The 14316-nt window shown below is 39.0% G+C and overlaps 1 protein-coding gene across 1 annotated transcript in view; it reads right to left on the minus strand.

Moving 5' to 3' along the window:
* Positions 1-13553, minus strand: part of LOC149247119 (Protein kinase superfamily protein) — a 250869-nt gene extending 237316 nt beyond the window's left edge. The window contains exons 1-3 of the mRNA XM_089458133.1: positions 13077-13553; positions 11102-11590; positions 10288-10665 (exon numbers count right to left, since the gene is read on the minus strand). Of these exons, the coding sequence (XP_089314259.1) occupies positions 10288-10665; positions 11102-11590; positions 13077-13140 (931 nt within the window). The 5' untranslated portion in view covers positions 13141-13553. The remainder of the gene's footprint in view (positions 1-10287; positions 10666-11101; positions 11591-13076) is intronic.
* Positions 13554-14316: the final 763 nt, after the last annotated feature.

Below are 14316 nucleotides of genomic sequence, written 5' to 3' on the forward strand. Positions count from 1 at the left end.
CTCTGTTGGTCTAATAGTGGCCATTAAAAGCCACTAGGTCTAGCGGTGATTTTATTTAAGTAGCAATTAACCATCTAAACATTGTTGTGACCCACACTGCCCAAACTCTTAAATGAGCAAATATGACCTCCAAAGTAGAGATTTGAGAGATGGTCCAAATACTTTGACCCATCACCCCATTGTCAGATTTCCACCCCAGCTTAGCTTGGATAGGCACTTTCACAATCATGAATTGTGAATTGGTCGAGTAGACAACAATAATATAACCATCTAGTGAACGATATTTTCAGCTGGTAATCATCAGAAAAATGCACTTTTCATGAAGCATTATGTATTATGCTTTCAAAGCTAACTGAAAATATCTATATCCAGGGTTACGTCCACAGTCCACTAGTACAGAAATGAGTTATTCTATTGAATTACTAGTAGTCGAGAAGTTACTATAGTAAACATAAACCTGCAGCAAATTCTATGTATGGTTATTTCATGAGTACAAGCCTAAAAGTTCAAAGCCTATTCCAAGAGCAAACCCTAGCTTGGGAATCTAAGTATACTAATGCAATTACCTACTGTCAACAACAAAAGATCCATAAGGAGGCACACATTGCCAAAGTATATGGAAGACACCCTTCAAAGTGTATTAGTCCTTGTGGAGCAACTCACAAGGGTAAACTGTCCATGTGACAAAGATAAGGTCAGTGACAAGATGATGTTATGTACAAGAAATGAAGAATATAGGGAGATGGTTGGTGACAAAGCGATATCATAACTAACCGATTTACTATCGAATTCAGGACCCGTTCAAAAGATTTAGACTGCTGGTACTGGAGTGAGAAATGTTCAAACTTCAAAGTTTGCAAAAAGTTAATACAACAAGAAGGGCCTATAGAGGTGACACAAGGCAAAACAATCCTTATCTACAAATAGACATTAGAATGGATCTGTCACTCTACTCTTTCATCCTTTGGGCAAAACAACTCTGACCACCACAATAATTGCCACTTAGATGCAATTGCTGCATGCTTACCCTCCATCATAATAAATACATCCTAGCACCTAAGTTGCACAAAACATGGAAAATGGTATGATTTTCTGAAATGGGGACACTTTGTAAACGTAAACCCCCAAGTTTTGGAACCAGGAAACGTGGTATTTAAAAAATACAAAAAAATATATATTTTAAATAGCACATTATCTTGCAAATTTGAATAAAATGACCAAAAAATAGAATGTTTGTAGAATTAATTTGTCATTTCTTCCCTTTCATTATTCATTTGTGTGCTTGTTATAGTCCCATGCACCTTTGGAAAATACATTTTTTAAATAGCACATTATCTTGCAAATTTGAATAAAATGGTCAAAAAATTAGAATGCTTGTAGAATTAACTTGTCATTTTTTCCCTTTCATTAGGCATTTGAGTGCTTGTTACAGTCCCATGAACCTTTGAAGTGCTCTTGTTTGGGCCAAAGTGCACCTTTGTTAAGGCTGAAACGCTTTGGAAACTCAGTCCAGCAATTGGGGATGTGTTCCCAAATCCTGAAACATTTCGACACTTTGAAATATGCTTCCATGTGTTTCCAGCCAAGAAACATGGGAGGTGACATTTCGTGCAACTTAGCCTAGTATATATTTTTACCAAAAAAAATATTTTCCCACAAACTCATAAATATAAAGAGGTGAAATGAACATCAATATAATCTACATTGGTTCAATATTATTTTTTGGACAATTCTGGAAATCTAAATAAATTTAAGCTAAAAAGGAAAATAAAGAAGAAGCAAGTAAAAATTATATAAATAAGAAAATGTCTAGAAAGATAAATGAAACCATTGAATATATCATTTAGGAGAATACAGGGAACCCATCAGATATCTCTAAACTAAGATGCATCAGAGTAGCATATACTTGAAAAAAAATGCAGCTAGGAGTCTAGTGAACATATATAATTATCCATGGGTACGCATCCTGAAAGTGAGGGGTACGTCTCCTGCATTTCTTACATGTTGAAGAAAAGGGTACAGTTTCGGTACATTCATTGTCATCCCTAATTGTCATGCCAGGGGACAGCTTTGAGATGTTACCTGTGGCAGGGGACTATCCCAACGGCATGCCCAATTGACATTGCATGTTTCATCTCCTCGAAGTTAGGGTATCTCTCCAATCATCCCCAAAGCTTGTTCCCACATCCATTGTCATCCCTAATTCACGGGTATGCCATGGGAGATCTTTGAGACATTACCTGTGGCAGGGGAGTATCCAAAAGCATCTCCTACAAAACAGGGACACAACGAAGTTCCCCCACCCCCAACAAAACCATGAAAAAAATTGCAATGGTGAAGCAGGGCTTTATGTTCATTTATGATTAGTAATTTTGAATTGCCATGGGACATCTTTGAGACGTTACCTGTCATAGGGACTATCCAAGAGCATCTCCTCCAAAACAGGGACATGAGGAAGTTCCCCCACACCCAACAAAACCATGAAAAAAAATGCAATAGTGAAGCATGGCTTCATGTTCATTTATGATTGGTAATTTTGAGTTGAATAAAATTACTAATCATCCCCAATTCATCCCTAAAATTCTCTCCAATCATCCCCAAAGCTTGTTCCCTCATCCATTGTCATCCCTTCATCCCTAATTAATGGGTATGCCATGGTACATCTTTGAGGCGTTACCTGTGGCAGGAGACTATCCCAAGGGCATCTCCTACAATTTACAAAACAGGGACACGAGGAAGTTCCCCCACCCCCAACAAAACCATGAAAAAAATTGCAATAGTGAAGCATGGCTTCGTGTTCATTTGTGATTAGTAATTTTGAGTTGAACAACATTTCTATCCTAAGTGATGATCTTATTGATGATATTGTATGTATGAATTTTCAATACTTATAGTGTTATGCTTATGCAACATTGTCATTTGTTTTTCTTGCATTTCTAAAATGTCAATATTGTAATATTGACATGCCCTATTGACATCCCATGTTCCGTCCCCTAGAAGTTGGGGTATCTCTCCAATCATCCCCAAAGCTTGTTCCCTCATCACTGAACCTTTGCGAGAAAGACATAAGATAAATTGAAAAATGGACTTTGTGAAGCCACAAAAACCACTGGATCAGGGAGAAGCAATTCAACTAATGTAACCAGATTAATCTCCAACCAATTGCCATTAAATAGGATCTCATCTATCATTGGTTGAATAGCACCTTTATGGAATTGTCAATAAAGGCCTCTGATATGGTAGATGTTCAACACCTTATGTATAGTCCCAGATTGGTGTAGAGTTCGCAGTTTGAATCTTTAAAATATTATAACCTACGAATCAAGAGGAGGTTTACAGGAATGAATAGAAGTGGTTGGAAACAGTGAATATTCAAGAATTCAAGTTCCCCTTAATCTAAGAAAACATTACAAATGCTAACTTGTTTGGGCCAAGCCATTGTGTTAAATTTAGGCACCAATGGTACGTTCTATGCTTTAGAGCAATTTTACTTTGATTTATTTATTAGCCTAGTATCAATATTCATTTTAGAAATCACATCAACATGATAGTAAAATGCAGATAGAACATAAACATAAACAGTAGAAGACAAGCCAAAACAAAAAGACACAATATGTGGCACCAGCCAGGGACAAACCCCAATGTGGGGAAACCCTTGATCAAATCTTCTTTTAGTCTTCAATAGTTCAGCAAAGAGAGATAGTACAATTTACAAATCTGATAATATATAACAGCAGCAAAAGAGGCCTGACCAGAAAAGTCAATGCTAGTCAACAAGGCAGATTTGACCCTCCGCAAATCGACCAACTTCAGTCAACTTTGGCCTCCAAACAGCAAGATAAAACAGCACTCAAAACAGTCAAATTCAGCCCAGTCAAAGTTTGGTCAAACAGCCCACTTGCAGTCAACCCTAGCTTCAATCAACGTTGGTCAAAGTCAACATTTGGCCTCGATTTTTGTGCCCAGAAATGCGGCCTGCCCAAACAGAAATATCCCTCACAAAAACGCAGTCAAAGGAGGTCAACACTTAGTCAAACTATCCAGAAATTCGGTCTCCTGAAATTTCGGCCTCCTGAAATTTCAAACGTGTGGAGAGAGAAGGCCCAGAAATCCGTACCCAATCAATGAGGAGAGAGAGAGAGAAGTGTGAGGATGAGTGTGTCCAAGTGAGGTTAAGTCACCTTCTATTTATATGCAATGTTGAGGATGAATAGACGTGACCGTTGGGCTTCTGAGCCTACATAAGTTTGTTGGCCGACCTTGACAATTTGACCATAATCAAAATAAATTCATAGCTTCATTTGTACATGTCAGAATCGGATGATCTTTAGATCAATCCTACACCTCTCGGAGAGAGGAATCCAAGAAAAATATCAGCTGTCATAAATAAGATGACCCATGTGGAGTTTGGCCCTAGTTGCCAATTTTAACACTCCCTCTCAACTAGAGAGAACTCCATCTGCCAATTTGTACTAGCTCTACCATCAATGCACTGCTCTGCACTACTATGCTCTGCTCTGTTGAACTATGAAGAAGAATAAGTGATCGAGAATGTACCATACCATTCTCTACAGACCCGAAGTCAGTTCCAGATAAAGATAGTGTCTCATACCGCTCTTACTGACTCGAAGTCAGTTCCAATCAAAAGAGAGTGTCTCATACCACTCTTACTGACCCAAAGTCAGTTCTAATTGATCCCAGATCAATATCGGTCATCCTAGCATAGGGAGTACGGTAGTACACGATGCGTCCATCGGTAGTACTATGGTCCATGTCCTCATTTCCCTACTCATTGGCCAAATGAGAGGTACTTCCCATGAGTCCCAAACTGCATGGGTAGGATGTCTCAACAGGAGAAGGATGAACCACTCATCCTGCCTACATATCGCCAAGGGTATCACAGCGGAAGGTTGAACCACTCACCCTGGACACAGCAAACCACTAGGGGAACGTTGAACCACTCACCTTATGGTTGCTCATCGCTCCAAGAAGTACCCCAAGCCCCCCGGAGCTCCCAGAGCTCAATGTCCATATCATACAGGACCCTCATAAGAGGGTCTCTCCACGACTCCAAGTCGTTCTCGGAAGGCCAAGAACTTGACCTTCCCCAGGGGCTTTGTCAAAATATCGGCGACCTGCTCATCAGTCCCAATGTGATGGAGCCTTATTGCTCCTCGTTGTACCATATCCCGAATAAAGTGGTACCTAATATCTATATGCTTGGAGCGATCATGAAACACGAAATTTTCTGATAATCGGATCCCACTCTTGTTGTCGCAAAGGATCACGGTGGTATCTAACACATGTCCAAACAACTCACTGAAGATCTTCCTCAACCAGACAGCTTGATAGGAGGCCATACTAGCAGTTATGTATTCGGCCTCGGCGGTGCTCAAGGCAACCGATTTCTGCTTCCTACTCATCCAGGATATCAAAGCAGAACCCAAAGAAAAACAGCATCCAAAAGTGCTCTTGCGATCCACCACACTGCCAGCCCAATCAGCATCAGAATAACCATGCAGCCTCACATCTCCAGCAGTGTATCTCAATCCATGAGTGATTGTGCCCCGAAGATATCTCAGAAGATTCTTGGCACCAATCTAATGATGAGGCTCAACCATATATTGGCTCAATGTGTTAACTGCAAAACATATGTCCAGACGAGAGTTCACCAAGAACATCAGTGCTCCTATGAGTTGACGATACTCAAAAGCATTTCCCAATTCAGGTCCAGCAGCACTACCACATAACCTCTTAAAGTTAAGTTCCATAAAAGTAGTCATAGGCTTGCAGTCCACCATCCCAAATCTTTCCAATGTCTTCAGAACATATTTTCCTGGAGAGAGGAAATTCACCTAGCTTTTGCCAGAACTCCAACCCTAGGAAATAGTGCATTTGTTCTAGGTCCTTCATCTCAAATTCAGAAGCCAACTCCCTCTTACATTTGTGAATGAGAGGGTTTGCACTTCCATCGGCTCCATGCTTGATCTTGTTGAGCCACTTAGAGGTGACAACCAATTTGTCCTTGGGTCTAGGGACCACATCCCAGACATCATTCTTCATAATTGACTCGTATTCTTCATTCATAGCATCCTTCCATTCTTTATGTTTCACGGCTTCTTCAAATGATGAAGACTCATTTTGAATGTAGTGCTCATGGCGGTCAAATATCCTTGATACTTGTTCGGCTTCTTGCTTTCACGGAAAGTCCCCCTTGGTGCAATGTGTCTCTCGGCATCTTCGAGAGTCTCCCTAAGCCATGAGGGTCTCCTTTTGGAGGAGGAGGGCTCGTAAGGAGGAGGATCAATAGGATCCATAGGTTCATCAACATCAGGGATAGTTTCGTCTTCTTTTGCACCCTGATTTCCAGTGTTAACTTCTTTGTCCTTTCAGCTTCTTTGTCCTTTCTTAGGATAGAAAGGTTGTTGATCTTCCTGAGGGCCATATCTTCGTCGAAGATGACATCATGACTTATCTCAACTTCCTTTTGACCAGCCACATAAATTCTATATCCCTTAGAATTTTCACTATAGCCCACAAAGATTCCTTTCTTCCCAGATGCACCCAATTTGCTCTTTTCTCTTTTGGCACATGAAAATATATGGGACTTCCAAAAATTCTAAAATGAGAGACATCAGGTTTCTTACCAGTGAACATTTCTTCGGGAGTCTTGGAGTCTAATGCTCGATGAGGGCATCGGTTTTGAACATATACGGCGGTATTTGCAGCTTTAGCCCATAGGAACTTCAGAAGCCCTTGATCATGAAGCATGGCACGAACAGCTTCTACAATAGTACGATTCTTGCTTTCATCTACACCATTCTGCTCAGGAGTGTATGTCGTTGTAGTCTCCCTCTTAATGCCAAATTCTCTGCAATGATCTTGGAATTCATTGGATTCGTACTCGGTCCCATTATCAGTTCTCAATATCTTGATTTTCTTCTCAGATTGGTTTTCGATCAAGGCTTTGAAGTGTCATAACCAGGTGAACGCTTCATCCTCCTTCTTCAAGAAGTAGATCCAGGTCTTGCGAGAATAATCATCCGTAAAGGTGAGATAATATAAGTATCCTCCCAAAGAGTTTACGGGCATCATCCCAGATATGTTGGAGTGGATCAATTGCAATGTGGTCTTGCTATTACTTGAGGGGAATGGTCCCCTTGTAAGTTTTCCTTCGGCACATCCCAGACATACACCTTCATCATGCTCTACTTTGAACTCAGGCATACCTGTTACCCTCTGTCTCACATCGGGTAGAGCCTTATAATGAAGATGGGCAAACCTTTGGTGTAATAATTCAGATGGTAGAGATGTGTCGCAAGACATAGCTCCCAATGGACTTCCTCCAACTTGATACAAAGTGTCAACCCTGAACCCAAGAGTAAAAGCATCTTTAAAATTCCTTTTCCAAAAACGTACCTTTCCATCGATGAATGCCACCTTGTATCCTTCGTCTTCCATTGCCGAAATGGACACCAGGTTCTACTTGAGATCAGGCACATATAGTACAGTGTTACCTTGATTCAATTGAAGGGTAACATTTCCTACTCCCTTCAAGGGATAGGTGGCATCGTCTCTAAGGATGATCTCCAAGTTTGTATCCTTTTCTATCAGATTAGAGAGGGCCTCCTTGTATCCGGTGAAGTGCCTTGAGGCACCACTATTAATCAGCCAATTTCCCAAAGTGTCCGGAGGAGAGGCAGTGGAGAGGGCCAATATAGGATAGTACTCTTTTTGCGTATTGTTAACAAAATTGGATTCTTCATACCTGGAGTTCCTTGATTTCTTGGAGGGTCGACCATTTCCTTGATGTCCAACATTCCTTTTTCCTTTGCCATTGGATCTTCCATTCCTTTGATCGTTGTTGTTGAAGTTGCCCCTAGAATGATTGTGATCATCATCATGCGATGTGTCCCTTCTATTTGGACATTCCCTTGCATAGTGGCCAAACTTATTGCAAACAAAGCATCTTCCCTTCCATTTTTGAATCTCGGTCTTCCTTGACTTTGCTTCTTTGAACCTGCATTGTTCTTCCTCTTGGTATGAGCAGAGAATGCAGTGGGGTTGCTTCTATTAGAAGGCATTTCTTGCTCCACCATTCTTGTTTCTTCTTAAATGTATCTTGACATCAATTCTTCAAACCCTGGAATTTGATAATTGTTCAATATAGTGGTTCTAAATACATACCACTCAGGTGGGAGTCCTCCAAGGGTGGTGAGAGTAAGTTCCCTGTCAGGAATGACTTCTCCAATCGAGAGTAGATCATCCTTGATCTCAATAATCCTCAAGAAATAGGATTGAATGTACTCGTCCTTGCCCTTCTTAGTATCCTTCAACTTATTCTTGAGAAATAGAATTTGATTAGCATTACAAACCTTGAACATGTCGACCAACCTGTTGTAGATCTCCTTGGAGGTCTTCAATTCAGAGATATAGGCCACCAAATGCTTGTTAATGGAATCTCTGATAATCTTCTTTGCTTTGACTTCAGCCCTATTGTACTTGGTCTTTGCAACAGCGGGTGCATTTGAAGGAGGCTCAAGGATTTTACCCTGCACATAATCCATCACTTCTTTTTCTTCCAAGGTCATATCAAGAAACATCTTCCATCCATGATAGTCAGATGTATCATGGAGTTTGTCTTCAGCCGAGAAGTAGGATGATGAACCCATTGAGCCTTTTGTCCTTGTCCAACTGTCTTTGGTGATTGCTCTTTCACTCTTGCTTGAGCTTTGTCTTCACCTCACCTTTGATACCATGTTAATTTTAAGCAACAATGGTATGTTCTATGCTTTAGAGCAATTTTACTTTAATTTATTTATTAGCCCAGTATCAATATTCAGATTAGCAATCACATCAACATGATAGTAAAATGCAGATAGAACATAAACATAAACAGTAGAAGACAAGCCAAGACAAGAGGACACAAGATGTGGCACTAGCCAGGTACAAACGCCAATGCGAGTAAACCCTTGATCAAATCTTCTTTTAGTCTTCAATAGTTCAGCAGAGAGAGAGTACAATTTACAAATTTGATAATTTTTAACAGCAGCAAAAGAGCCCTAACTAGAAAAGTCAAAATTGATCAATAGAGCAGATTTGACTCTCAGCAAATCAGTCAACTTCAATTAACTTCGGCCTCCAAACAATAAGATAAAACAACCCTCAAAACAGTCAAATTCAGCCCAGTGAATGTCTGGTCAAACAGCCCACTTGCGGTCAGCCCTAGCTGCAATCAACGTTGGTCAAAGTCAACATTTGGCCTCGATTTGTGCCCAAAAATGTGGCCTGCCCAAACAGAGATAGCCCTCACAAAAACGCAGTCAAAGGAGGTCAACGCTTGGTCAAACTATCCAGAAATTCGGTCTCCTGAAATTTCAGCCTCCTGAAATTTCGGACGTGTGGAGAGAGAGAGGCCCGGAAATCCGTACCCAATCAATGGGGAGAGAGAGAGAAGTGTGAAAATGAGTGTGTCCAAATGAGGCTAAGTCGCCTTCTATTTATATGCAACGTTGAGGATGAATAGACGTGACTGTTGGGCTTCTGAGCCTACATAAGTTTGTTGGCCAACCTTGAAATTTTGACCATAATCAAAATAAATTCATAACTTCATTTGTACATGTCAGAATCGGATGATCTTTAGATCAATCATACACCTCTCGAAGAGAGGAACCAAGAAAAATATCAGTTGTCATAAATAAAATGACCCATGTGGAGTTTGGCCCTAGTTGCCAATTTGAACACATTGTGATAAAAAATTAATTGAACATTAAATTTTCCCTATAATCTCACTCTAAAGAAAGGACGTAAAATAACTCACAGCAATGTAAAAACATCAACATACAAAATAGTTTGTACACCAGAGATTCGCAAGGACATAGCGACAATTCCACAAAAGCACACACAGCATATCCTTATTGTAACCCACTTGAACAATTGCTCCTTCCCTAACAGTTAACTTGTTTAGTTAACACCTCCTAACACCTTGTCCCAAAAGAGGTGTCTTTCTAAAGTAATTTTGGACTTACCAGATTTATTTCTAAGAGATTACCCTCCACAGGCACCCACTTTTCATTCTTTCTAGTTTTCTGTCATTCTTTTTGTTTGAAGTTTGAGAGCACATAAACTGTATCTTTTATTTCTCAGAGCCTAAAGGAAAAGAACTGACGTGAGGCCAAATTTAACATATACAATTCATTAGGCACAATGAAACACAAAGTACATAGATAAATTCTCTGATAATTTCCATAAGGGCAAAGAAAAAAGGTAAAGAAAAGTCAGGATTACCAGGAGGCAATGCAGGTGGTTCCACCCAAGTGAAATTCAGAAGCTCGTAACCACCAAATAAAGAACTATTGAGGTGTACTTTATGAGTGACCAAAGTATAGTTGATTCTGCCTGCCTCCTGGTAAGAAAAGCTCATGCCAGTCAAGGGAGCGATATCCATAGACATGTTGAGCTCACTTGTGCTTTCGATATAGAAAGAGGTGATGTCAAACTGAGCTGCCGTTAGACCAAGCTGGGAGGCAAGTTCCTGCTGGAACTCAGCACTCCAATTTGTAGTACTGGTTGAAACATTTAGAATCCGAAGTTGCAATCTAATGGGATATATACAAGAACAATTATGACTCCCTGGTCTCAGCATCATATTAGATTTGCAGCACCCTGTAGAGAGAAAGAAAAACGAGCAGGTAGCTCTATCAACTTCACACATCACTAAAGTCTGAAATTATTAAAATGATTAGGAATAATATTACACCCCACACTCAAAAAGACAAATTGGAAGGAAAACAATCAAGCAAACAAATATCCTAAAATAAAGCAGAAGTTCATTGATCTACAACTAGCAGGAAAACAGGAAGTTCATAAGTTCAAATCATTTTAAATGTGAACAATGATCGGATAAATTGTAATAATATTTAACCATTCAACAAATGAACACTATAGTCTCCATTTACTTTCCTGTGAACGTATGTTGCAATCAAGCAGTTTGACTATGATCGTTAGTCAAAGACAATTTGGTCATAAATCTATATATTATTGCTAAAATAATTATATGTATCAAATATTTTTCCAGTCGGAGACAAGAGCTTCTTCTTACCATGAGAATGGGGAGACAAGGATGGAGTAAGGGGAACCAACGCAGTAGATGTAAGAATAGGACCAGGAGCAGATATCATTGCAGGGGGTGGTGGAACATCAGAAGCAGGTGCTGACAATTTTCTCTTATGTTCAGAGGTTGTGGTTAAACTGCGTGAAATATTTGAATGAGTCTTCAAAGGCAATGGAAGCGAAGAATGAGGTGGAGCGGATGTAAGAAGAGTAGCAGGTGAACCAGTTGTAGTAGGAACATGTTCATGCCCACGTCTTCCAATTATTGCAACCATCGGCAACATTGAACTTCCAACAGGCTTGCGACTTGAGAGAAATGCAGAAGTGTTGGAACCTTCGGTAGCATTTGAGATCACAACCCATGATAATATCAATAAATAGCCAAACCAAAGTCTAGGCAACATAGCTTCTGAAGATGATTCTTGGAGAAAGGAGCTTGTGCATAAAAAAGCAGACCAATCTTTTCTCATATGCACCACTGCAAAGACATACCAAAAAAGCAGATCAAATCAAAACAGCAATCCTTCATTCATAGTCAAAACTAAATGCATAAAAAGAACACAGAAGGAATACATTTGAAGATATGGAATAAAGTATATCAGTCACACACGCGGTAATATGTTAAAAGTTATGTATGTCATGACTCATGAGTGCTGCCTAGTTCCATTCCTTTCAAAGATCGAAGAAAAACATCTACATTTTGGTCTTATGTCTGAAGACCTAGGACTACGGATTTGCCAGCTTAAGGATAAAAACATATGTCCGAAGATCTTTGTCAGCTTGAGAATCCTAGGACTAAGGGAAACCCTTCCAATGAATCACTGGGATTGCAACCAGCTCTAGCCAAGCGATAACATTTACTTCTAGAAACAAAATAGCTCGTGGCCAGGCTAATGAAAACATGGCAGCAAGAATGGATTCTGAGACCACAACATGTTGAGCAGCAGAAGGTTACCAATATATCTGAGCTCATCTCCTTAATTATGTCTCCCATAACACCAATGGAAGATTTTCATTCAAGATCAGTCACATGGATTGGTTTAACTGACATGTTCAGAAGATCGTCATTTTGCTTGGGGTTCTAAGCATATAAAACGTAAAATCTTCTAATCTTTCAAGCAATAGTCAATTTGATCTGCAAAATAGTGCAACGATAATTTAAATACAACCCGTCCAAGGCACTAGCGTATTATTATGACTTGGGGTCATTGGCAGAGGAAGTTACTTTAAATTAAATTGAAATGAAATAAGCGGAGCTGAATAAGTTGAAGTATATTGAAATAGAAGTTCTTAAAGTACCTAGTGAGCTCCTTTCAGAGGGCACTGAAATGAAAGAACATAGGGTTTAGTCAAAACTTGGTTGAATTTTAACCTTTCAAGAAAATTTAACTAAATGAAGTAAATCTGGTTAAAAGCTCATCTTAATTTCCACCTATGGAAGTGGCCTTGAATCTAGCATACAGTAGGATAAGCTCTGTTGAATTTTTCAGCTGTAAGTCGCATATCAACAATTATTTGTTCCTTTAAAACAAGCTTTGTTTTCACAGTTATTTTATAAGTTATCGCTATTTCTTGATTTCTATTGCCAAAGGTAATGAAATAAATGTACAGATGCCAGGAATTTATGTTCCCTTTATCTGAATGACGCCGCAAACCTAAACGATGTAAGAATTGTTCATGCATATCCACTTTAGATACAGCCGCTGCCTCCAGCTAATGGAAAACGAAGATAATGCCTGTCGTTCGAAGAATTTTTTAAAGGGAAATGCGTTCTATGTAAATAAGTACTTAAAAGTATTGATTGTTTCATCTTTAACTACCGTCACCGCATCAAGTTAACTGAACACGATTTCATGCTGAAACCTGTAAAGAAAATATGATTACTCTATTCGTTACAGACAAATCGAAAATTGAAGGCAGGTAGCGTTCCAATTTAACAAAGAAATAATGTTCGACAAGAATACCCGGTCCGCCATGGCCGAAAGAAAAAGCTTTACGAAGTAAGCGGAGAACTGTGAAGAAAGACATGGTTGAAGCCTGGTCCGGATCGGATAAATCATTCAAACATTATCCGCATCATTTTGCGTTCGTAATCTTGGCCGCGAGAGGTCACGCGATCGAATCCCATGCGAAAAGTCATAAATTGACGCAGCGGTTGTGGAGGAGGGAAGTGATGTTTTGATCCCATGCCCTGCGCTGCCCTGCCCTGCCCTGGCCTCGCCTTTGCTCTGCTGCTTGCTGATTTTTTATATGACAGGCAGTTGCGAATGCCCGCACGTCCGCTTTACCAAAACGTGCCGGGAAATCTGTCACGGAAACCCATGCCCGCATCCGTTTCCGTCTCCGACTGCAAAGGAGGAATCCGTCGGACAGTGTGAATGAGGGTTAAAACGCAGTATATAACAGTCCGTAATAATTAAGGTTGGGGGGCTCTGGTCTCCTCGTTGAGACAGGACGTGTCGCAACAATAATGATTTACGTTCAAAGTTCAAACTTGGAGGGTGATTAAATTTACATAATCCTTAAAATTAAAACCATGGGCAAGAGTCGGTAGAGTTTGACACATAAATGATGTATATAAGCAAATTGACTTTGAGTTTCATATTTTAATCATTAAATTTTATTAAGAGAATATATTTTATTATAAAATAATTATTTTTATAATCAATATCATTTTAAATTTACAAGGAACTTTTTATTTAAATAATATTTCCCTTTGAGTGTTTGTGGACTGGACTTACGCCTTCCAATCTCACTTCCAAAAGTTAAATAATAATTTTAACAGATGAACTTTTGATTTAAATAATATTTTCCTTTGAGTTTGTATGGAATGGATTTACTCCTTTCGACCTCACTTCCAAAAGCTACTGTTGTTAGTTGGTAAAGGGTGTTTCCAACTACCTTTAAAAGGGAAAAGATTAAGTTTATAAAGGAAATTATTTTAAGAAAACATAAAGAGTGCGTTAATGAAAAAAATTAAATTGAATAAGTAAAATTTGTTATTAGATTTTTATAATTTAATTTTGATTTAAATGTTATTTGATTTTATATGAAATTTTTTTTCCAGAAAGAAAAGCAAAATATATTATATTGAGGCATTAAAATTTACATAAATTTTATTAAAGATATTTATTTGATTTTGGTTTTTTAAAATAATATTCGAAAATGAAATTGTCGTTTGATCTTAATTTAAAATTTACAATT

The sequence above is a fragment of the Pinus tabuliformis genome, chromosome 7 (genome assembly GCF_031772625.1).
Source record: "Pinus tabuliformis cultivar Carrire ecotype Pingquan chromosome 7, CPIR1, whole genome shotgun sequence".
NCBI classification, from domain to species: Eukaryota; Viridiplantae; Streptophyta; class Pinopsida; order Pinales; family Pinaceae; genus Pinus; species Pinus tabuliformis.